This window comes from Myxine glutinosa, chromosome 1, assembly GCF_964187855.1.
Source record: "Myxine glutinosa chromosome 1, kmMyxGlut1.1, whole genome shotgun sequence".
Taxonomy (NCBI): Eukaryota; Metazoa; Chordata; class Myxini; order Myxiniformes; family Myxinidae; genus Myxine; species Myxine glutinosa.
The window spans coordinates 270317065-270342621 of NC_136261.1; the positions used below are offsets into that span (position 1 = coordinate 270317065).

The 25557-nt window shown below is 44.3% G+C and overlaps 2 protein-coding genes across 3 annotated transcripts in view; one reads left to right on the forward strand and one right to left on the reverse strand.

Annotated features, from left to right (window-relative positions):
* The window catches only part of LOC137437506 (sorting nexin-4), a 76955-nt gene extending 59388 nt beyond the window's left edge, over positions 1-17567 (forward strand). The window contains exons 10-13 of the mRNA XM_078771097.1: positions 3876-3975; positions 4193-4338; positions 13796-13910; positions 17338-17567. Coding sequence (XP_078627223.1) covers positions 3876-3975; positions 4193-4338; positions 13796-13910; positions 17338-17385 — 409 coding nt within the window. The 3' untranslated portion in view covers positions 17386-17567. The remainder of the gene's footprint in view (positions 1-3875; positions 3976-4192; positions 4339-13795; positions 13911-17337) is intronic.
* FAXDC2 (fatty acid hydroxylase domain containing 2) overlaps positions 1-25557 on the reverse strand; it is an 881086-nt gene that overhangs the window by 316583 nt on the left and 538946 nt on the right. The window lies entirely within an intron of this gene.

Here is a 25557-nt window from a genome sequence, read left to right on the forward strand (position 1 = left end):
GTATGGAGAAAGAGGTGAGAAATGGAACGGCTAGGTTACAAGGGGGCATAGAGGGTCTGACGCAGGAGGTGGAACAGCTGACGGTGGGACAGACGGAGTTAGTGGAGCAGGTACAAAGGAACACTGCGGTACTAGGAGGGTTAAAAGTGACACAAAAAGAAATCAAGAACGAATTAATAGCGACACAGAAGGAATGTCAGATGGTACGTGAGGGACTGACAACGAGGTTGGACGAGGTGACGGAGGTAATGGAGACAAAGGACCAGGAGGTGACGATTAAACCACAAAGGACCACATAGAAACGGTCAAGGTGGCTTTAGAGGACGAAATAGAGGAGACGCACCGGGAAATAAAAGAGGTGAAGCAAAAGTTAAAGGAGGTGGAAGAAGGGGTGAGTGAAATTAAGAAGAGACGGAGGGAAACTAAGAGGGAGATAAAGGAGGAGGTGATGGAATATGTACAAAGTCGGTGCTCAAATCGTGATGATGTGCTCACTGACTAAATAAAGAGTTTGCAGGTGGCGAAGGAGGTGCGGAGACGAGGTGCCAAGGTGAGTGGCGATATAATCGGCAATGTATATGGTATGAGAGAAGCTTCAGTCAGCTTGGGGGTTGATTTGGATCCGGGTGTTCGTGAGAGGCCACTGGTGAAGTGTGTGACGGGTACGGTGTGCGAAAGAGGAGGTGTGCGAGAATGTCCGACTCTGGGGTGTGTGAGGAAAAAGTGCGCGCCAAGGAGTGAGTGTGCTGTCGAGAGTGAGTTGGTCGTAGCGCGTGTGCGAGGGGGCACATGGAAGCGCGGGATGGGGAGTGTTACAGAGGATGTAACAAGAGAATGCACACCTGTGGTGAGTGTTACAGAGGGTGTAACGGGAGAGTGTGCGCAAGAGGATGCGCGAGAAAGGTGTGTAACGGACGGGTGCATGAGGAAAGAGTGCGCTGTCAAAAGTAAGGGTGAGTGCGCGACCGAGTGTGGAGGTGAGAGTAGTGAGAGTGACACGGAGCGTGAGTTGGTTGTGGCAGGTGAGAGAGGATGTACACCTGGAATGTAAGGATGCACACCTGGAATGGTAGAGCGTGTGTGGGAATGCACACTGGAATTGGTAGTGAGGCACGTGGTTGGGTGTGCAAGTGAGAGCACACCTGTGGTTGTCACAGAGGAGGTGACCGAGGAGGGGGCACGAAGAGGTGTGTTGGTGAGGTGTGCGAACGACGAGTGTGTGCAAAGGTGTGTGGTGGTCAGGTGTGTGACCAAGTCTGTAAGCGGAATGAGTGTACCTGGGTGTGTCAGGGAAGGTGCAATGACAAAGAGCATGGAGACGGCTGGATGGATGAGCAAGGAACGGGCTGCGGGGTGTGAGCATGCAGGTGAAGCATCGACGGTAACCGGGTTAGCGGTTAGAGCGACGTATAGCCGAATCGGGCCTTCGGTGTGAACCGGGCAGCTTTGCGTGCCGCGGGGATCCGCGGCGTTTTCGAAAGAACCGCCGTGCGAGATCCACGCCGGGCCGCGGATTGAACGGCCGCGTCTGTGCTCCACTAGGCGGAGCGGGCAGCCCGATAGGAAGGGTCGTCATGGCGACCCCTTTTTGTTGAGGCGTTCCGGCAGGTCGAGATCGGGCCATTGGATGGCTCTGTGCCGAGATGGTGCGTGGGATCTCGGCCCGGGTAAGCGTCCTTCCCTGCACCGAATGCCGGACGTATCCAACCGCCGGCACCAAGCAACCCGCATTCATTGCTCGGCTTTACGAAGCCGGGCTTTGGAGATGAATTGGCGCACCGAGAGGCCCAAGTGAGTAGACTGTGATGATGAGGATAGTGTTTTGACCCTGAAATTAGAAAAACAAAATTTGATGATTGGCAAAGGATTGGCAGAGTGATGATTGGTAGTGATTGGCTGGAATTTGGTGTGCAAAATTGATAGTAGAAGATACCCGATGTGATGGGATGGCAACTCTGCCATCTCTCACAGCGGGGGCAAAGGAGCACTAGTTATGGGGTTTATGGCAGTGAAAACTAGCCCGGGAGGGTTAGGATATAGTGTGTAGGGACCTAGAAGGTGACCTTAGGTAACGGTAAGATTAGGTAGTGACAATGATACCTGTAGTGGGGACGCAGGTAGATTAGTGTGGATTATAATGACGAGGGAGCGCAATAGTTTAAAGGGACGACTGGGAAGCGCAAGTTCCAGAGGGGAGTAGTTAGATGAGATGATGCCGTGTGTGTGAGGATCGAAAGTGTATTGAGCAGGGTATGAGTAACTGATCGCGATTGTGAGTTGTATTGTGATTGCACAGGTGTGCAACTGGACAGGTGTATGGAGCAGTGTTTGAGTGATAGTGATGTGTATTGTGCTGACCAAATGGTCCAGGAAGGAAGGAGGGTGCAAGTGGCACCAGGTGTGATTGCACAGGTGTGCAACGACAGGTGTATGGAGAATGGTTGTGTGAAAATTAGTGTTTTAAAAGAAACCGGAAACCGGATCGGGAGAAACTGGAGGAAGAAGAGGAGGGAAAAAAGCGGAGCAAGCGAGATCGGGAAGATAAGCCGAGTTGCTTTGAGGTCTCGAGGAGGCGCTGGCGAACGGGGGTCAAGAGCGAACTTTGGGTTTCCTGGGAAAGGGATTCTTGTGACAGAGTGGTTATCGCTGTGACAGATAAACCTGCGTGTCGGGTTTTGCTATTGATTCCGAAGAGAATAGTTGGAGAGCAGGTATGCCTCCATTACAGGCCCGCCCGCCATTTCGCCTCGCTCCTGCCATTTCGCATCGCTCCAGCCATTTCACCGCACCCAGCTGTTAGCCTGGTTTGCGAGTGTAACGTGGATTTCGATTGGGAATTTGTGGTTCTCCATTTGGGAGCCGCTGAACGTTCATACCCGAAGGTGTGATTTCCCAGTCGCCTTTTGGGTGCACCTTTGCGCCTCTTTGGCAGCGTTGACTGTCAGCCGACTTGGATTCTGGTCTCGATACGACCTTTTTCTTGCGATCACCGGAGCGTGGATCAACTTTGGCTTGGTGCCGGGACAGTGACTTTGGGAATGTACTTTTCGCTCACTTGGAGCACAGTGAGTTATTGAGTAAGAAACTGATGGTACCATCATAGGAATGATATAATATTTGTTGTGCAATTGATTAATAGTGTACTTGCGCTGTTATTCTTGTGTGACATTAATACAATATTTGTTTTTTGGTAACAATTGGTTGGTGTGGTTTCACCATTGATCATTGACACACAGAATAACACATCTTTCTGCCGTGACTCCTTTCGGGGCTCGGAGGTACACCGTGACCGGGGTTTGGGGAGGAGCACGTAACAGCACGTTTGGGGAGGAGCACGTAATATATATTTATATATATATATATATATATATTTGTACGTTGACATGAATTGCAAGGGCACTGCATTTAAAAAATAAAATAAATAAATAAAATTTCCTCAAAGTAGATTGACAAATACATGGACCACAAAACCTCATGAAGCAGTTTGAAGAGTTATTTAATTTGTGAGCATTTCTTAAACGTGCAAATGGTGATGATCTTTAACCTTTTCAGATGACAATTCAGTGTGGTTTCTCATAAATATATAAATTTGCACCTCCATCCTTTTGCACCTAAGTTATATTTATATATATATATATATATATATATATATATATATATATATATATATATATATATATATATATATATATATATATTTGTATATTTGTACTTTGACATGAATTGCAATGGATAAGTCATTGGTATATGGGATATGTGACAATTGATCCAAGCATCATCAGCTCAGTGCTCAGATAGGACAACCAGACAGGCCAACCCAATTGCTTTTGAGATCATGTTAATTATTTGAAACTTGTGTTTTTGCGCATGTCCAGCTCGGTGTGCAGCAAGCATGAATTGTTGCAGTATGAGTTGGAACAGCTACAATACGCACTTCTTGCAAAGAAGCAGCAACGTGAAGAGCTCTCCACTGGGGTAAGCAGGTCCATATGGATAACCTTCATTGGGGGAAGGGGGTGGAGGTTGCATTAGTTTTTCTGCAAATTAAACTGATCGAAGTGAAGAGTTTTATTCAATGAGCGTGGACCTCATGCAGGTCCATGAGTTGGTTCAGTGGTTCATATGGTCTACAACTTATTTTGAGAAGTGAATGTTTCTATGTGGTTTTTTTTTTTTGTTATGTTCCCTGCAGATGGTGCGCATGTTTTCACTGAAAGGTGTTACAAGTAAGCTGTTTGGACAGGAGACAGCCGAGCAAAGGCAAAGCAAGTTGCAACTTATGGACAAAGAGATCGCCGAGGATGAGCGATGTGTCTCTGCCAAAACACAGGAGAATAGGTGTGAACTGCGATGGATCATGGTTGTGGTGGGCTGTTGAATGAGGGCAAGAAGAAACTGTGGAGGGTGGAGGGTGGAGAGTGTTGGTCCCCTGTTAAGATACGCGATAGCGAGCATCGGACCAAACTGAGGGGTTGAAGATATGGAGAAAGATGGTTAAGGGAAAAGGATTTGGTAGTGATGAGGTGCGCAGATGGCATAAAGATCTGTTACACCTACAGGTAGTCATGTCAACATTGCCCAAATCTTATTTTGTCCCCCACACCCTTCCTTGACATGGAGGAAGAGGGGAAAAACAAAAGTCAACTAATTACCCAGCGCTCGCGAAGCGAAAGGCGGGGTTAAGCATTCAGTTGCATATATGTGCCATGTGCCATACATGTCTGCATTTTAAAAATTCATTTTCTCGGCAACCGTTGGTCCGATTGACACGAAAGTTTACCATAGAAGCGCCTCCGCCTGTATAAATTTTTTTATTCATATTTATGACGTCATAGGTCACGTGGTATGGACGCCATCTTGGAAAAACGTTACACCTCTATCTCCCAAACTGCTAAATGGAAAAAAAATTTGAAACATGGCTCATTGTCAAGTACTCACCATGGGGAATGGTGAGTTGATGGTGATGTCATCGGTGCCTTAATTATGACGTCATAATTCGACAAGTACAACGCTTGATCTGATCAGTATGAATAAAACAAAAATGCCTCTGCAACTGTTAGACCGATGGACACGAAATTTTCAGAATATGTGCGGCTCCTGTATAATTTTTTAATGATAATTATAACGTCATCGGTGATGTGGTAGACGTCAACTTGGAAAAAATCGAAAAAAGTTGCACCACTATCTCCGAAACCGCTCCATGGAAAACAGAAGAGTTGGCTCGCAACAAGTTGACTGTGCAGGGTAAGTATTCTATGAATACCATCTAGTTGGTTAAGTGATCAATTCTTCGATGTTTTTTTCTTGTTTTTTTTTTTGGGGGGGGGGGGGGTTCTTCCCCTCCTCTTTTTCACCTCTTTCCAGTCCAGCTGATTTATGTCCCTCCAATTTAGCCCCCCCTCTTACATTTTACCTCTTACATTTACCATCCCCCAGAATTTCCCACCCCCCAGAATTTCCATGTTTTAAACGTTTCCCAGTGTGTACCCTGGATAAGAATAGGTACGCCGTATGCCTGCGTGTCGTAAGAGGCGACTAAGAGGGTTGGCGTCAGGAAGGGCATCCGGCCATAAAAACATTGCCTCAAAAAGAGAACCATGACAATTACAACTACATGTGGGTAGGGTACAGCCCGAATTGGAGATCGGTTTCTGAGGTTTGGGACATGGAATGTAGGGACAATGACAGGGAGATCAGGAGAAGTGGTGGAAGTATTGGTCAGAAGAAGAGTGGACATATGTTGTGTGCAAGAGACGAGATGGAAGGGAAGTGGTGTGAGAATGGTGAAGGGTAGGCAGGGACAGAAATACAAGTTTGTGTGGCAAGGGTGCTCGGAGGGCGTGAATGGTGTTGGTGTCCTGTTTTCTGAGGAGTTTGTAGACAGTGTGGTGAGTGTGACTAGAGTGAGTGATAGGTTGATGATGGTGAAAATGATGATTGGAAAGCTCTTGGTGAACGTCATCTCGGGATATGCTCCGCAGGTTGGTCGAAGCGATGAAGAGAAGGACAAGTTCTGGTGTGCGATAGAGAAGCTGATGGAAAACGTGAAAGATGAGGAAATTGTTGTGGTAGGAGGAGACCTAAATGGACATGTGGGAAGGAGTATGGATGGTTTTGACGGAGTTCATGGGGGTTACGGATATGGTGTGAGAAATGGAGAAGGTGAAAGGATTTTGGAGTTTGCTGATGGAGCTGATTTGTTGATTTGTAATACTCAGTTCCAGAAAGAGGATAATAAGCTTGTTACATACACGTCAGGTGGGTCGACGACAACCGTTGACTACCTGATGGTGCGTAGGCGAGATAGGGGGCACCTCCGGGACACAAATGTGATCACGGGGGAGGAAGCTGTTTCACAGCACCACTTGGTTGTCTGCGACGTAAGGGTGAAAGGTGCGAGGAGAGCTCGGCGGGTGAAGTACCAACCGAGAATGAAGGTGTGGAGGTTGAAAGAGGTGACAGTAAGGGAGGCATTAAAAGAGAGGCTGAGTAGGGTCGAGGATGATGTGGTTGAGCTTGAAAGTGGTTGGATGTCAATGAAAGCTAGTCTGTTGGGAGCCGTTGGTGAGGTATGTGGATGGACAAAAGGACCACCGAGGCACTCGGAAACATGGTGGTGGGATGATGAAGTTGGAAAGAGGATTGACGAGAAGAGGAAGAAGTTCAAGGAGTGGCAGAAGGCGAAGGGTACGGGAGCAGAAACAGCAGAGCATGAAAGTTATAAGGCAGCCAGGAAGGCTGCAAAGAAAGAGGTAGCAAAGGCGCAGGAGGCATGTAGGAAAATGTTCGGAGAACGCTTGGATTCGGAAAAGGGTCAGAAAGCAGTATTCAGGATTGCAAAGCAGATAGCGAAAGAGAGGTATGATGTGATGGGGTTGAGTTGCTTGAAGGATGAAGTGGGACAAATCGTTGTTGACCCAGATGGAATTAAAGGAAGATGGAAAAGATATATGGAAATGCTGTTGAATACAAAGAATGAATGGGATGGCAACATAGAGAGTAACCCAGTTTTAGGACCGGCAGAGAAGATAACTGAGAAGGAAGTTGAGGAAGCGATAAAAGCAATGAAGAGTAGAAAAGCGGGAGGGCCGACGGGAGTTGTGGGAGATATGTTGAAGGCAGCAGGAAGTTGGGGTGTGAAGAGAATGACAGAGATCTGTAATCTGGTGGTGAAAAAAGGCCGCATTCCAGTGGATTGGTAACTGAGTACCCTCGTCCCTCTATACAAGGGGAAAGGTGACCCTCTGGAGTGTGGCTCGTACCGAGCGATAAAGTTATTGGAGCATGGAATGAAGGTATTGGAAAGGGTGTTGGAGAGGAGGATAAGGAAGAAAGTGAAGATCGACGAAATGCAGTTTGGATTCATGCCAGGAAGAGGAATGACAGACGCGCTTTTCATTGTGAGGCAGTTGCAGGAGAAGTACATGGAGAAGAGGAAGAAGTTGTTTCTTGGGTTTGTTGATCTGGAGAAAGCATTCGATCGGGTTCCACGCAAAGTATTGACATGGGCATTGAGGAAGTTAGGAGTGGAGGAATGGTTGATCAGAGTAGTGATGGCAATGTACAAAAGAGCGCGCACAGCTGTAAGGACGAAGGACGGGAACAGTGGTGAGTTTGAGGTGAAGGTGGGAGTGCATCAGGGGTCGGTACTGAGTCCACTACTATTTGTAGCTGTGATGGAGGTGCTGGCTCAGAACGTAAAGGAGGGTTTACCGTGGGAGTTGTTATATGCAGATGATCTGGTGTTGATTGCGGAAAGTATGGATGGACTGAAAGAAAAGATGAACACGTGGAAGGAATGTATGGAGACAAAAGGTCTGAAGGTGAATATCGGAAAGACGAAGGTGATGGCAAGTGGCAAAGCATGTGGTGAGGTGGAAAGAACTGGGAAGTGGCCCTGTGCTGTGTGTAGGAAGGGTGTCGGAGTGAACTCCATTCAGTGTACAATGTGCGCTGAGTGGGTTCATCAAAAATGTAGTGGTCTGAGAGGGTCATTAACCAGTGTGGCAGCTACATTCAAATGTAAGGTGTGCACAGAGGGAGCTGCAGATGGAGGAAATGTTGAGTTTGATCTTGGAGATGGCGTGAAGCTGGAAGGTGTGAAAACATTTTGCTCCCTCGGAGACATGCTGAATGGAGAAGGTGGATCAGACTCGGCAACGGTTGCTCGAGTGAGATGTGCATGGAAGAAGTTTCGGGAATTGAGTGGCGTGCTGATGATGAGGGGAGTGTCGTTGAAGCTGAAGGGAAAGGTGTATGCTGCATGTGTGAGAAGTGTTATGATTTATGGGAGCGAGACATGGGTAATGAACGTAGAGCAGCAACGAAGGTTGGAAAGGGTGGAAATGCGAATGGTTCGACGGATGTGCGGAGTATCGTTGAGAGAGAGGAAGACAAATGATGAATTGCGAAAGATGATGGAAATAGAGCCTGTGATTGATGCTGTGAAGAGGAACAGGTTGAGATGGTTTGGTCACGTGTTGAGGAAGGATGAAAGTGACTGGTTGAGAAGAGTGATGGAAATGAATGTAGAAGGAAGTAGAAGACTGGGAAGACCGAGAAAGACTTGGCTAAAGATGGTGGAAGAAGAAATGCGGGCAAGGGGGTTAACAAGGAGAGATGCAGAAAATAGGGCAAAATGGAGAAGATTGTCATGGGGACCGCAAGGCTAACCCCCGCTCTAGCAGGGAAAATGGCCTTTAAAATGCATGTTGTTGTTGTTGTATTTACCACCCCCCATACCACACACAAGCTCATTATCACTCTTCCTCGTACATCTTTTTCTCCATCGTTGGTCACACTGATTTGTATTGTTCCCACTCATTCGCTTTACTACCCTGTGCACGAAACGCCGGGTTAAACAATTGGTTCACTTCTGTCTGGCCGTCCGTCCGCAAACGTCAGTTTATGATGGATGAACAACTAAATTTAAATTGAATGTTATCTTTTGAACACAAATCAGAACATGAATCAGAATACAAACCTGTAGTTTAGTGGTACTTTGGCTCTGAATTTGTCCCAATCGTACATGCGCAGAGGCATATATATTTTTTACTCTGTCGCCCTGTCAAAAAAATTGAAAATAATTCCAAACAGGAAACGTAGTTTTTGAGGACGTCATAAAGGGTACAAACAACAGACATGAATAACTAATGTAATGTGTTAGATAGGATTGTGTAATAGACACTGTCAATGGCAGTAAATTCCAGAATTAATTTAATTTTACAATTTTTATTGTATTTAAATTGAATTATATACGTATTTGAACACTAGAAAAAATTGCCTTCTTGTCACTTCCATGAACCTCCAATTTTGCAGTACTTGGACATGTTCTATAGGGTGATGTAATAGCCGCTGCATCAATGGGGGTAAATTTCCAGAATTATTTTTTTTATACAACCTTTGCAATATTTGAGTTCCATTCTGTCTGAAGGTTGTGAATGAATATGCATTCTTCCTCTTGTTCAGTCATCTCATCTCAATTCTCGAAAAGATGAACTTATAAAATGGGCCGTGATATCCGGATCTGTCCGTTAACTTTTTGCTGTTTCTGCTCCTCCTCCCTTATCACCCGGCTGATTGTTCTGAAATTTGACACATGAATACAAGACAGTAGCCCGCACAATCGCTCGTGCTTTGATTTTGGATCATGGGGGTTCCAAGGTGGGAGGAGGTTTTATGAATCGTGGGATACAGTCCATGGATGGATCATGGGAGTTCCAAGGGGCGCAAAGGGAGTTACCTGGATCCCTACTCGTCCATTAATTAATCAACCCATTGCTCTGAAACCAGATACAGCCCTTGTACTCGATGGTCCGCAGGATCACTCGGTCTTAGATTTTTCGATTCCGTATCGGGGGGGTTCCACCAAATCAGTAGAGGTCTGAACTACAACCTCAAGAGATGACCGTCAGCCCACTCGTGGCTATACAGTATATTGTATTGTTATTGTTCTTCAACATTCTTTTTTCCTTACTTTGGCAATATTGTCAAGTCTGGCGGTAGCTTTACGATTGAGGTGATTGGCTTAATATTCTGAGTTCTAGCTCCCTGTTGTGCCATAAATGACACCATGTGTGGTTTGACTCAGCCTGTCATCCTTCTGAGGTCGGCAAAATCACTACCAGCTTACTGGGAAGAATGAGCCATTCGAGTATCCTGTGTCGGAGTGGTGACCCGTCCAGGGTTGTGCCTTCTAGCCAATGAAAGTGCCTCAGCAACCCTATGCACCTAATGGCACGAAATAAATGGTTATTATTGGCAATGGGAATTTCAAAGAATCTTTGCATATAAATTATAAACCCAAGAATTTGAGTCGGTTTTTAATTTATTTATTTTTCTTTAATCATTCCAATTGTTGTATAAGGAACATTGCATACAGCATTTCACAAAAAGATTATAATTGTTATTTAAACTTATTTTTAGTTTGATACAATACATTTAGTTTTAGTTTTAGTTCTGAGCTAGAACTCAGAATATTAAGCCAATCACCTTAACCGTTAAGCTACCGCCAGACTTGACAATTGCCAAAGTAAGGAAAAAATAGGTTTGCTGCATCCATGTTGGCCTCGATGCAAGGTTTGTCAATAAAATAAAATAAAAAATAAAAAAATTTTTTTGTATACAGAATCTAGGCTCGTGTAAGAGCTAAGAAATTTAACATGAAAACATGTACAGACATAAAACATACAATGAAGGGAGCGAGAGACAACAGGGGGAGAGGAAATCACACAAGCACAACAGAAGAGAACAGTGATGTCTGTAGATCTGTGGAAGGGGGAGGGCTGGGGGAGGAGGGAGGGGTACACGGTATAAAGCAAATGAACACTAATAGGAATTACAGGAAAGAAGTTGGGGATTGAAAGAGGCAGATTTGGGGTGTTATAACGGGGGTAGAAAAGATCAAGGTTTTGGATGGGGGAAGATGTTTTTTTTTTGTTTTTTTTTTTGTTATACAGAATCGAGGCTCGTGAAAGAGCTAACATTTATCACACAAACAAATCAAACAGACAAACGAACACATTATATAAAAAAGGGAGCGGTAGACAAGATGGGGAGAGAAGGGGAAGCACATAAACACAACAATTGAGAGCAGGGACATCGGGAATGTGTGGGAGGGAGAGGGCTTGGGGGGGCGGGTGTCGTGGGAAGGGGGGGGGGGGGTGGGAGAAGTATAAACACAAGGACACCAAGGACTTCCAGGAAAGAAGTTGGTATTTCAAAAAAGTGGATTTGGGGTGAAGTTAGCGGGGGTAGAAAAGATCAAGGTTTTGGATGGGGGAAGATAAGAGATGGGGGTGAACAGCTGTTTTAAAGACCTGGAGGGAGGAGTGGGATTGAAGGGAGTGGGGGAGTTTGTTCCAGAGGTGGGAGAAAAGAGGAGTGAAGGTGAGCAGAGAGTCTTGATATTGGCAGTTTAACCATAAGAGGGTTGCAGGCAGATCTTGTGCGACCTGTACGAATATTTGGGGGACAGAGCCCAGAGAGAGCTGGAGGAGCAAGGCCGGAGAGGAGTCGGTAGAAGACAGAAAGACCACCAACCTGCCTGCGGTGAGTAAGTGAAAGGCCCTCGGAGGTAGCTTCATCGCGGGAGATTCCAATGATTCTGAACGCTTTGGTTTCAACAGCGTGAAGCCGAGCTAGGTGTGAGGCAGGAGCACCAGCCCAGAGGGGGGAACAGTATTCCATTGAGCTGTGGATGAAAGCCTTGTATGTGGTGAGGAGCTCAGGTGTGCCAAGGAAGGACTTGGCACGACGGAGGATGCCCAGTCGGCGACTGCCTTTGGAGGCCAACTTGGAAATGGGTTTTTCCCAGGAAAGATCATGGCAGATAGTGAGACCCAAAAGCTTGAGTGACAGAACTTCAAGAGAATTGTTCAGAAAGTAGATGGGAGGGTTTTCCAGTCGGTCTTTTCGGAGAGACATAGTAAGAGTGTGAGATTTGTCAGGATTGAAAGACATGTTCCACTTGTTTGACCAGTCTGTGATTTTATCCAGGTCTGCAGAGATTGAGGAGGCTGCCGCCTGCTGATCTGAGGGATGAGGTATGGAGTGGCAGAGAGTGGAGTCATCAGCAAAGAGATAGAGAGGATTTCCAGAGAGTCGGAGAGATCATAACTTAAGACAAGAAAAGTAACAGGGCCCAGAACACTGCCTTGAGGAACTCCCGCCTGAACAGGAAGGGGAGAAGAGGGAAATCCATTCAGGGCCACACGTTGACTGCGACCAGAAAATAAGTCAGCAAGCCATGCGTGGAGATTTCCATGGATACCATCGGAGGAGAGTTTGGTGAGCAGAGCGGGGTGCCAGACCGTATCGAAGGCACGTGATATATCAAGGGAGATGGCTCTAATTTCCTGTTTGGCATTGAGGACCTCCATCCATTGTTGAGACTGCAGAAGCAACATGTCCAGAGTAGAATGACCTGGTCTGAATCCAAATTGATGATCAGAGATCAAGCCATTGGAGAAGAGGAAGGATTTGATATCCGAAGCAATGATGGATTCCATGACTTTGCTGATAATTTGGAGCAGGCTGATTGGTCTGTAGTTGCAAGGATCTGTTTTTGCACCTTTTTTGTGTAAAGCGGCAATGTTTGCTGATTTCCAAGATGCTGGCAGATGACCTTGAGCAAAAGAGAGGGTGAAGAGAACCAAAACCTGCCTTTCACCTTTTACCTTTCACCTTTTATAACCTGCAGTTCCAGTTTGTCTGTCATAACACTTTATGTACCTGTTTTGATGAGTTTTACTAACTATATCTATAATTTCATTAACTTCGGGTTGTGTTGGCCTGTTTAAAGTTCCCATTTGAACTTTGTGACTCGTGTTACTTGTAACCTTCTGAACCCAGGTTCAAATCCCATACATTATATGTATTTGTACGTTTTCTGCTGATGTCATTGGAATTCGCATCAAAGTACATTCATTGTCGACGACTGTCTTTGTCCTGTTTGTGACTTGTCTACAAGCTCCACTGTGAGCTTACAAATAATTGTAAAAGTAGACAAAGATGAAAAGTGTGTTAAATACTGAAGGATTGAAATGGACTATTCGTTGGAGGTTTTTTCAAAATGGAAGATTTTATTTAACGTGCAGATGGTACAACCTGCATACTTCCTGCAACCATTGAGGGAAGTGTGAATTTAAGCTAGGCCTATGGCCTATACTCTGTTGTTGAATTATTTGCACCCAAATCTACTATAGATAGGTTGTAATTGTAATTAAATGTTGTAATTGTAATTAAATGTTGTAATTGTAATTAAATTATAGGTTATAATTTAAATTTTTGATGACGTCTTGTTTCATTAAAAGAGCGAGGGATTTTACCATAAGGAATTCTTCAATGTGCTGCTTTTTCCTCATGTTTTGGTTGAAATGTTTGAGGTGATGCTGAAAAGGTTCCAACCAAATCTCAAAGCATCTTAAGTCTGTGGTGCAATGGTTAGCCTGTCCGCTCTGAGTCTGGGAGGTCGGATGTCAGAACCCCGGCCGAGTCGTACCAAAGACGTTAAAAATGGTACGTGCGGCTTCCTTGCTTGACGCTCAGCATTCAAAAAGGATAGAACATCTGCAAACAACCATAGGTTGGCATTCATAACACAGGCTTTTATGGTCCCAATGGCCTCCTCTTGCGTTTAAGATAATTGTAAGAGAAGTCGTATTTCTTAAATCCTTGCACTTTAAATTCTGGTATGTATCCCTGACCTTCTGACTTCTACATTTCACCCCTCCTAATGTTCCTTTGTCCTTTTTTTTTTTTTTTTTTTTTTTTTTGTCCCCTAAACCATAATTAGGGATTTTGTGGAAAAGGCTTGGAAAGATGTGGAGAGATTTCAGAGGCAGAAGTATAAAGACCTGAAAGAGACCCTAAGGAGCTATGCCACCATGCAGGTGAACATGTGCAAGAAGGTAAGATTGTAAAACGGGCAGGCCGTAGCCAACTTTCCCTGCCTTTTTATTATTTTTTTACTTGTTTCTCTTGGATGTTTCTCGGCCTTGCTTTAGATTCGCTTTGCAATTCATTGATGACTAGATAAGTTTAGCTGCTGGCGACTCCACATATCTTGGCCTTTGATTTCACTTCACGGTGTCTTTGGAGGCCTTGTATGTATTACGTGTACACATTTGGATGTGGGTGGTGAGTATATTGAGAAGAGAGGGAAAGGAGGGTGTGGCAGTTTGGTCGGTGAGGCAAGGGGTTAGGGTAGGTGGGGTTGAGGGTAACGGTTGGGAGAAATCCTATCATATTTGCCCAAGTTGTAGGTTGGGAGATCCTATCATATTTGCCCAAGTTGTAGGTTGGGAGATCCTATCATATTTGCCCAAGTTGTAGGATGGGAGATCCTATCATATTTGCCCAAGTTGTAGGTTGGGAGATCCTATCATATTTGCCCAAGTTGTAGGTTGGGAGATCCTATCATATTTGCCCAAGTTGTAGGTTGGGAGATCCTATCATATTTGCCCAAGTTGTAGGTTGGGAGATCCTATCATATTTGCCCAAGTTGTAGGATGGGAGATCCTATCATATTTGCCCAAGTTGTAGGTTGGGAGATCCTATCATATTTGCCCAAGTTGTAGGTTGGGAGATCCTATCATATTTGTCCAAGTTGTAGGTTGGGAGATCCTATCATATTTGCCCATGTTGTAGTTTGGGAGATCCTATCATATTTGTCCAAGTTGTAGGTTGGGAGATCCTATCATATTTGCCCAAGTTGTAGGTTGGGAGATCCTATCATATTTGCCCAAGTTGTAGGTTGGGAGATCCTATCATATTTGCCCAAGTTGAAGGTTGGGAGATCCTATCATATTTGCCCAAGTTGTAGGTTGGGAGATCCTATCATATTTGCCCAAGTTGTAGGTTGGGAGATCCTATCATATTTGTCCAAGTTGTAGGTTGGGAGATCCTATCATATTTGCCCAAGTTGTAGGTTGGGAGATCCTATCATATAAGCCCAAGTTGTAGGTTGGGAGATCCTATCATATTTGCCCAAGTTGTAGGTTGGGAGATCCTATCATATAAGCCCAAGTTGTAGGTTGGGAGATCCTATCATATTTGCCCAAGTTGTAGGTTGAGAGATCCTATCATATTTGCCCAAGTTGTAGTTTGGGAGATCCTATCATATTTGTCCAAGTTGTAGGTTGAGAGATCCTATCATATTTGTCCAAGTTGTAGGTTGGGAGATCCTATCATATTTGCCCAAGTTGTAGGTTGGGAGATCCTATCATATTTGCCCAAGTTGTAGTTTGGGAGATCCTATCATATTTGCCCAAGTTGTAGGTTGGGAGATCCTATCATATTTGCCCAAGTTGTAGTTTGGGAGATCCTATCATATTTGCCCAAGTTGTAGGTTGGGAGATCCTATCATATTTGCCCAAGTTGTAGGTTGGGAGATCCTATCATATTTGCCCAAGTTGTAGGTTGGGAGATCCTATCATATTTGTCCAAGTTGTAGGTTGAGAGATCCTATCATATTTGTCCAAGTTGTAGGTTGGGAGATCCTATCATATTTGCCCAAGTTGTAGTTTGGGAGATCCTATCATATTTGCCCAAGTTGTAGTTTGGGAGATCCTATCATATTTGCCCAAGTTGTAGTTTGGGAGATCCTATCATATTTGTCCAAGTTGTAGGTTGAGAGATCCTATCATATTTGCCCAAGTTGTAGGTTGGGAGATCCTATCATATTTGTCCAAGTTGTAGGTTGAGAGATCCTATCATATTTGTCCAAGTTGTAGGTTGGGAGATCCTATCATATTTGCCCAAGTTGTAGGTTGGGAGATCCTATCATATTTGCCCAAGTTGTAGTTTGGGAGATCCTATCATATTTGTCCAAGTTGTAGGTTGGGAGATCCTATCATATTTGCCCAAGTTGTAGTTTGGGAGATCCTATCATATTTGCCCAAGTTGTAGGTTGGGAGATCCTATCATATTTGCCCAAGTTGTAGGTTGGGAGATCCTATCATATTTGCCCAAGTTGTAGGTTGGGAGATCCTATCATATTTGTCCAAGTTGTAGGTTGAGAGATCCTATCATATTTGTCCAAGTTGTAGGTTGGGAGATCCTATTATATTTGTCCAAGTTGTAGGTTGAGAGATCCTATCATATTTGTCCAAGTTGTAGGTTGGGAGATCCTATCATATTTGTCCAAGTTGTAGGTTGGGAGATCTTATCATATAAGCCCAAGTTGTAGGTTGGGAGATCCTATCATATTTGTCCAAGTTGTAGGTTGGGAGATCCTATCATATAAGCCCAAGTTGTAGGTTGGAAGATCCTATCATATTTGTCCAAGTTGTAGGTTGGGAGATCTTATCATATAAGCCCAAGTTGTAGGTTGGGAGATCCTATCATATTTGTCCAAGTTGTAGGTTGGGAGATCCTATCATATAAGCCCAAGTTGTAGGTTGGGAGATCCTATCATATTTGCCCAAGTTGTAAATACGTGGCCTCTTCCATGTTGCCATTTTCTAGTTTAAGCAGCAACTTTTCATCCCTTCTCTCCCAGGAGATCTGATTAACCACTCTCATCTTTCATTGTTAAACTCATTTCGTGCGTCATCTCCAAATTTTTTTTCCCAAGTTGCTTTTCTTTGGCACTTGTGATTTCGTACAGATAGATGTGAAGGAATAAAACCCAGTTAGTTGGTGTGCTAATTTGATTTGTTCATTTTGCATTCAGTTTCATTTTGAATTCTCCATTACATCTGAAATAGCTTCTTTAAGTGCACCAGATGGATGAAAAACGACTACGAGGTTAAATCATCCAACATGGAACAGATGGAGTTAACAAGTTCCCAAGTCCTTGCCAATACGTACTGCTGTATCCGTTTATGGTGTGTGTGTGTATATATATATATATATATATTTGTTTCTTGCCCACCTAGAGGCCCAGTTATGGGACTTGGGCTGGGACGGCCTTTTGTGGTCCTGTAGTTTGGTACGAGTAATTCCGGTTCATGTAGCGAGTTGTGCCAGAGTCAAGCTGGAAGTGTCGATATATTTTTATGGTATTTGCGGTTTTAACATTTTTAACGATTGAGGCAGCAACCCAAATGTGAGTGTAAAAACCATGCAGAGGTGGTGTGTGCGGTTGGACCCCTGCTGTTTACCAGGTGGGATAAGGTTTACCCAGACATTTGAATGCCTCATTAGAGCACGCGTACAGTGTTGTAAAACTACAAAATTGTCAACCGAAACCGACCACGTTTCTTTGATATGGTGAACCACGCACAGCCGGATGGAGGCCAAAATGGTAAGAATGAAAGGCCTTTGGGACAGCTGCATGAGATTGCCACTTGTCAACGACTCTCCCTCCCCTTGTCTGCGTGCTCCGGTCCACAGGGCATTGCGGTGTGGACTAATGCCAAGGAGTGCTTCAACAAGATATGATGTGCTCACCGGATGGCATCCACAGGCCTGAGAGTTGGACAGATTTTTTTTTCTTGCTTTTGATTACATACGAACGTCACAAGTTGCCAATCACAATGGCCATTCTTGAGAATAAATAGCTCCGCGAAGTCCGAGTTTCCCAAATGTGGTTTTGAATGTGGACTTTGGCTGATGCCATAGCACTCCTTTTTACCGAGCCTTTGTTTACACAGATGTGTGCCATGGCATGGCGAATCATGCCGCTAGGCACGGGAACATGTGTGTGCGGCATCGCGTTGCGTGACGACCGAGAACACCAATCTGTGCCTCAGATGGTCACACTAAACTTATTGCAACCCGATTGCTGACCAAGCAAACATGTTTAGTAATTAAAACCGAGGTGCATTGTACTATCATAAGGACGGACCGTAAAATGGGGGTGAATAGGGACAGCAAGGTGAATAGGGACACAAACTGAAAATAAGTTCGGAAACTTTTTTCGCTGAAAATTGATAACCATACTGATTTGTTGATATTTGGGTTGGAAGTGTTCTCTTGTTTTTTTTAAAAGCAACTTATAGTCCCTATTAACCCCATATATGGGTTAAATAGGAATAAATAGGATTTTTATGGCTGTCCCTATTCACCCCGTTTTACGGGTGAATAGGGACAGTCACTAATACAAAAAAATAATAATCAAGAAATAGGGACAGTTTGGAGAAACTTTTTATCCCATATTGTTTTTCATTGGCTCCGTGGTTTATATTATGGGTGCATATTATGTGCATCCATCTGAGCTATCAATTTAGCAATACGTTGGAAACTCAGGATTGTTTCTTGATTATTATTTTTTTGTATTAGTGACTGTCCCTATTCACCCGTAAAACGGGGTGAATTGAACCTCAACGGCACCCGTAAAACGGGGTGAATAGGGACAGCTATAAAAATCCTATTTATTCCTATTTAACCCATATATGGGGTTAATAGGGACTATAAGTTGCTTTTTAAAAAAACAAGAGAACACTTTCAACCCAAATATCAACAAATCAGTATGGTTATCAATTTTCAGCGAAAAAGGTTTCCAAACTTTTTTCAGTTTGTGTCCCTATTCACCCCATTTTTACGGTACCTGAGAAAATGAGGAGATAGAGCGGAGCGCGTGATTGCGCCATACCTATGCGTACCTGTTCAAATCTGGACTATTCCTGGATGCACATTCCTTGAAGTTCTTGTTTGTTTGGACTTTATTTTCCACTTGTGGTTTGCCCATCGTATGATGCATATTTCAGCCTTAATTGTGTAATTGTGAGCACATTTCTGGTAATCTCAAAACTTGAGAAAGTCGTTTATGTGCATGAGAAGGAGAGAAGTTTATGTGCACAACAGGTTGTTGTTGTTGTTTTTTGTGTGGATAAGCCTCAGCTTTTGTAATAAAATAATACAGACAATGTCCCTGAAACTCTAATAATAAAATTAAATAACGATGCCGAGTCATGGTGTTTGTTTTTGTACTTTGCATCCATTTGTATTTTGAGTGGTTGATGAATACATTCCATCTTCGTGGCTAACCTGACGAAGTGGTAGGGGAAGACTTACCACTGCTAGTTGTGAGCTTTATCTTTATGGTAAGAACTCTTTATCTACTTTCTCACCTGGCGAGGGGGTTAACAAGGGGAGATGCAGAAAATCGGGCAAAATGGAGAAGATTGTCATGGGGTCCGCAAGGCTAACCCCAGAAAATGGCCTTAAAATGCATGTTGCTGTTGGCACCTGGTGTGCCCTCACCTTTCACAAAATGGAGTGCAGTCATTTGACTGCTTGAAGACACGATACCTGGTGAATAATTTGGAAGGTGGAACCTTCTTCTGAAACTTTTAATTTAACTCCATTGTCCGAACTTATCGAGATAACGCAAACAAAGAACGTGCATTGATTCTGACAAAGAATATGAGACTTCAAAGGCTGAAAGATTAGGGAAAAGTACTGATAACTAACAGCTTTCGTCTTGCCCTCACTATTTCCTCCCTTTCCCTCCCCACCGCCTTTCCTTCCCCTCTGTCCCTCTCCCTTCCTCCTCTCTGGGAGGGCTCTCCTGGCAGCAAGCCAACTTGGCCATGATCTCGGCCTGTGTTCCATTTCCAAGCCAGAGTGCCCTGTGACGCAGGCACCCTGATGCACTCCAGATGTGTGTGTGTGCGCTCTGTGATGAGGCAGAGACTTGAAGGTCTACGGGGGCCCAATCCCTCACCCTGTACAGCTCAGGGGGCCTCTGAACCCTTCATTCCCCTCCTTACCCCCCCCTCGCTCCCCAAGGGAGGCAGATAGGTTGAGCACTCTGGCAGACTTTTCCAGTGTTTTATGTATACCATTATACACTTTTTTCTTTTCCTTCTTTGTTTCGGTAATGCTGCCTTTGCCATCCATTCCCTTTCCTTCTGTAGTCGTCTGTTTTGACATTTGAGCCATATCCATGGTCTGTGTCCTCCTCAGCGCCGGCCGGCGGCCCCTCCGACAGCCTTGGGACCGTTTTCATCTTGGCAGCATGCTTAGCCCATCCGGCCTGCTCTGCAAAAATTCCTTCACTGTCTAGAGAAGTTTGTCTCGCCCGGCCACAACAGCAGGGCAGCAACCTGTCGTACGGCCTCCCCCGTCCTTGACCCCTCCGCCACCTTAAACAACCCCCTCCACCCCTCCAGGTGGTGCCAGCATAGATTACGGTCTGTGGTGGCTGATGGAAATCATGCGAATCTGATCGTTGCCTTGGCAAAAATGTATCCTGGCTCCATCACAAATTATTGTTATTGTTGTTTTTATTTTTGGAGCTGTATATCATTCACCCTAACCATCTGGGGATTCTTTATACTTAATTTGTTTTGTCACTTGATGTTGTTTAACATCTGTTGCTTTATTGGTTAGCACACCGTTCTTTTGTATGATCCACAGCCTTGGGATCGAGTCGTATTTAATGTTGAACACAATGAGCTGTTTGATTAGGATTAGGATTTGGATTCTGATAAATATTTTCTCCACCAGTTTGGTTTATTTTCGTTTTGCGAACAAAATTCAAAACCTTGTTTGTGCAGTAATGTGGTAGCCTTGGTTGAGATTTGAGCTTTTACTTGGCGGTGGAATATTATTCGAGTCGTCATCCCACAACTTTTCCAGATGACCTTTCTATTGAATTTCCAAAATTACTTTCTGGATCTCTCTGCGCTAAACCTTTTTGGAAGATGTTGACCTGGTGCGGTTGCGTCGCGAAATGTCAGGTTACACAATAACTGCCTTTCAGCAGCTTGGAGAAGCATGGTGGGTTCTACATGCCAAGGAAAGTGACTTTTTGCAAAACCTTCAGTTGAGCTTCTCATGCACTGCAGACAAATGAGGGCATTTTTAGTTGTGGGGGCCGAGGTGGGTGGGCACTGGAGACGTTGGTGGCAAGTAATGTCGAAGGCTTTCATTTGGCATGGACAGGTGTTTGTAAAATGTAACGCTTTATGTACGTATGTAATCGCAACCCCAATTTGCGGTACTTTCGGGCCTGTTTACTCTACCCAAAATTCCAATCGATCTACAAATCTTTCAGCAATAATGAAGTCCAAACAACTTTTATCCCTAGAAAGCCCAAGGCCCACTACTCATCTGCCTACTTCAGTTTGACTGCATGGTGGTTATAGGCCTTCTGTGCGCTTACTTGCGTTTTCCATACGTTACACAATGCACGGTGAGCCTCAGCAGATGGCCATCCATCATAAGGTCTTGGTGCTTCCCAAATGTGCAGTAATGGTCATGTATCTATTCTATTAATGTAAAATTGGGAGAAATATTGTACCTCCCCTTCCTACCTTTTTCCTGCATCCTCTAAATCATTTGTACTGACTAGCTAGCTAATATTACTCCATCGGGTCCCTTGCAGTTTATAATCACCAAACGTGCCGACCTGTCGCTTCGCTGGCGAGTTTAATCAACCGGTAGCATGTTGTACTTCACAAACGTATTGCATGTCTATTCATGAATCTTCATGAGGATGTAAAATGAAGTGAAGCAAACAAAACAAAATCCAATGGATTCGTCCTCGTCACACACCCAATCTATCCGCCAAGTTTCGTCCAAATCCGTCCACAATGTTTTGAGATATCCCGCTATGTATCGTTTTTGGCCCAATCTCCCAATGGTGCAGAATCGCTTAAAAGAATTAAATAATTCTCATATCCGAATCCATATTCAGATCTTCACCAAAATCGAATCGATTCGTCCTTGTCACACACCCAATCTATCCGCCAAGTTTCGTCCGAATCCGTCCACTACTTTGAGATATTGTGCTATATATGATTATTGGCCCTATCTCTCAAAGGTAAAAAAAAATCCCTTAAAATTATCGGATCCGGATCTTCACCATAATCTAATCAATTCTTCCTTGTCCACCACGTTTTGTACGAATCCATCCATAACTTGAGATATCCTGCTCAGACAAACATATAGAGGTGAAAACATAACCCTCATCTACCTTCGGTGGCAGAGGGAAAAAGATCATTTGTAACGTCATTGCAGCTGTTATTTGTGAGCTCCTTCCATGTACTATTATATATTTTTCCATTGCTTTGAGAAATATTACTGTACATAATTTTGTGTTCTCCTTCTGTGTCTTTAAAGTTTCTGCTGTCGTATAATAAACTAGAACGGCACTCAGTGGAGAGCATACCTCCACCTCGTTGCCCATATCGCTCAATGGTGAAGAATCAATAAAAAATTTAATAATTCTCATATCCGAATCCATATTCAGATCTTCACCAAAATCGAATCTATTTGTCCTTTTCACACACCCAACTGGTCCACCAAGTTTTGTCCAAATCAGTCCATATTTTTTTGAGATATCCTGCTATGTATCGTTTTGGCCCCATCTCCCAATGGTGAAGAATCACTTTAGAAATTCTACTAGCCGGATCCGGATCCGAATCCGGATCATCACCAAAATCTAATCATTTCGTCCTCGTCACACACGCAACCTCCACCAAATTTTGTCCGAATCAGTCCACAACTTTTTGAGGTATTTTGTTCACAAACGGACAAACAGACAGGGGTGAAAACATAACACATCCACCTTCGGAGGCGGAGGTAACAATAAATGTTACCATTGGATCTGCTCCATTGAGCTCCCATTACTCATTCTTGAATCACAGAAAGGGGTTTTCAACCCGGGCATCTCTGATTCAATGGACACGAATTTTGTTCCAAGTAAATCGATAATTACCTTTCCAACGGCGCCATTTTTATTATTCTACGACAGCAGGAATTCCTTGGAATGAAGCGAGACACAGACAGACAGACAGATGGACGCGTCTCCTTTTCGTAATAGATGTGTTGTCATGATGGATACATGTGTAGTCACCATTAACCGAGCAGCACAAGTAAGACATCTGGACTTTCAAGTTGTCACTTATCTGATCGTTTAACTATTGGTTCCCAATTTGTCCATTTGTCCTCTATTCTTGGACATGTATTTCCTCTGAAATGCATCTCTTGATTTCTCAGAATTGAGCCTTGTATTTCAAATTGCGTTTCACATGATGTTGCATGCGACTTCCTGGAGAGTGAACTACTTCCTGCCTCGTCACATTGCTGGAGGGTATTTGCTCGTTAACATTTGTTAGTCCGAACTCTGCGCAGGAGATGGGGAATTGTAATCACGTCTGTGTGTCTGTCTGTCTGTCGCTGTCTGTGCCGTGACGTTTTATTGTTTTTTACAATTTGAGTTATTGTCAAAGTTTCACCAAAGTATTATTATAATACGGAGAAGACAAATTAATAATTTTGTCAAAAGGTCAAAAGTCAGTCACATAAAATCATCCATTTTCATCCAATTGACATGAAATTTCAATTTACCATTTGAGTTTTGTCATCACATTTTCAACAAAGCTTTATTATGACAATATGAAGGCAAATTAATAATCTGGTTAAAAAAAACAAAGAGCAACATCAAATGAAATCGTCAATTTTCATCTGATTGACCTGAAATTTTAAGAATCTGCATATTGGCTCACAGAATTGATTTGCCAATCAAAAGCTAGGAGCTGATTTTATTTTTTTGGGATCTAAAGGTTAAAGGTCAAGGCTGCATTAAATCAAAAAAAAAAAATTTTTCCACCCTTGCCAGAGGAGAGGGTATTGCATTTGAGTCTGTTCGTCTGTCTGTCTGTCTTTGTCCACACAGAATAAATGATTTTCTCTGCAACTGTTGCTCCGATTGACAGGAAATTTTCACCATAGGTGCACCTCCTGTAGAATTTTGTAAATTATAATTATGACGTCATAGGTCACGTGGCACGGGCGCCATCTTGGAAAAAACGAGAAACTTTGCACCTCTATATCTGAAAGCGCTGCAGAAAAAATTGAGACACGGCTAATTGTAAAGAACTCTCCATGGGGAATAACATCTGTTAATGATGATGCCAGAGGTTCCTCCATTATGACGTCATTCGGCAAATGCAAAGCTTCATCTGATCAAGATGAATTTTTTTGTGACTGGATAAATTGATGGGGGCATCTCTGGGGGGGGGGGGGGGGGGGGGATGATGACGTCATCCGTCACGTGGTTCGGCCGCCATATTTGTTTTAACACAAAAGTCTTAAAAACCACTAAAAAATATGTCCTGGCGAGGGTCTGCAATGTCCGATTGCTCTTTGTTGTTTTTAAAGTGTTTTCGTTATTTTTAGGATACAGAAGAAGAATACGACTGAATACAAACGGACGCCGAGGGGCTTTGCATTTTCACTTGCTTTCTCGTTTTAAAATTAGACAGACCACTGTCGGTGGTGGCCGAGGGGTGTGCTCTACCCAGTGCCCTTTTAATGCTGCATTTCCAGAAGATATGGTACTGAGTAATTGGTGGATACAGTTTGTGCAACAAATCCAAATAAAAGTTACACAGGCCAAGCTGCAGGTATGTATGGTGACTGGCCTCTCCCTGTGCGTTGAATCAACAGAAAGAAAATGCACTCATTCGACATCCAACATGGCAGCAACCCTCAGTGGGTGGGTGGTTCGTGTGCAGCCACCCGGCTGCTGGTTGCATCATTGTTCTGTGGGCTCTTCTGCCGCTGATGCAAAGCCTCTATGCCCACCTCGGAAGAATGACAGGCTGAGTCAACCCCACCTGGTGTTAATTCAACGGGATTTGGAACTCAGGACCTTAGGATCCAAAGCCCACCACCCTAACCATTAGACCAACACCAGGTATAACCCTCAGTGATGAAACGACAATTGCAGTTGGTGTCGGGAGAGAATCTATCGTTGCCCTTGAGTTTGTGAGTTGTTGGCAAGGCGACTGGTATCCGTGTGCCATGGCCGAGCACGAATCTTACCGACGTGGTAGTCGCAAGTCGGTCGGCCATTGCAGTCAGGCCATCAGAGTATTCGGGCAGGTTCTTTGGAGCTCTGAGACGTCCTGACAAGCCAAAGGTGCTTTAATGTATGTCAAGAAAAGTTTTTAAAACTTCACTTGTTTTTAAACCTTCCTATAAGTATAGATGCTGCAAGCGGCCAGGTGAATGTGGCTCTGATGGAAGTTTGGCATTTCACCAACTTGACACTTCAAATTAGTTGTTTGTACTGAATAGTTATTGTTACGAATTCCGGGTTTATGGGGGTTACAATTCAGGTCATTTCTTATTAATGTATATTATATTAAAGGTTGTTGTGAGTAAAGGGTCAGGAGCCCTTCTGGGAAAAACGAGACCGGAAACGGGATCGTGAAGAAGAGGAGGAGGAGAAGAAAGGGTGGCCATCTTAAGCTTCGAGAGCTCCGACGCGAGCGGAGGCGATCGTTACCTACTTTGGAACGGAGTTGGAAAAGCCCGTCTGGCGAGAGGAGTTACCTGCGCGGGGTGATTGATTGCCGGTTACGTGTCAAGGTGCCGTGTGGTCCTGGAAGGAACCAAGCGCCCAGCGCTGTTCGCCTCGACGCCTACGAGGGCGTGTACGGGTCGCACCTTGGGCCTGGCGCGCGAGAGAGATTGGAGGGAGACGGTTGAGAGTTGAGACTGCAGCTCGAGACCGAGCCGCCGAACGTGAAGGACAAGGGAACCGTGCCTCGGTGAACCGAAGTCCGCGCGTCAGGAGAGCGCCGGATTACTGCGGAACCTGCGAAGTCGGGTATCCTCGCTGAGGTTGTCGAGTATCCTCACTCCCAGCCCCGG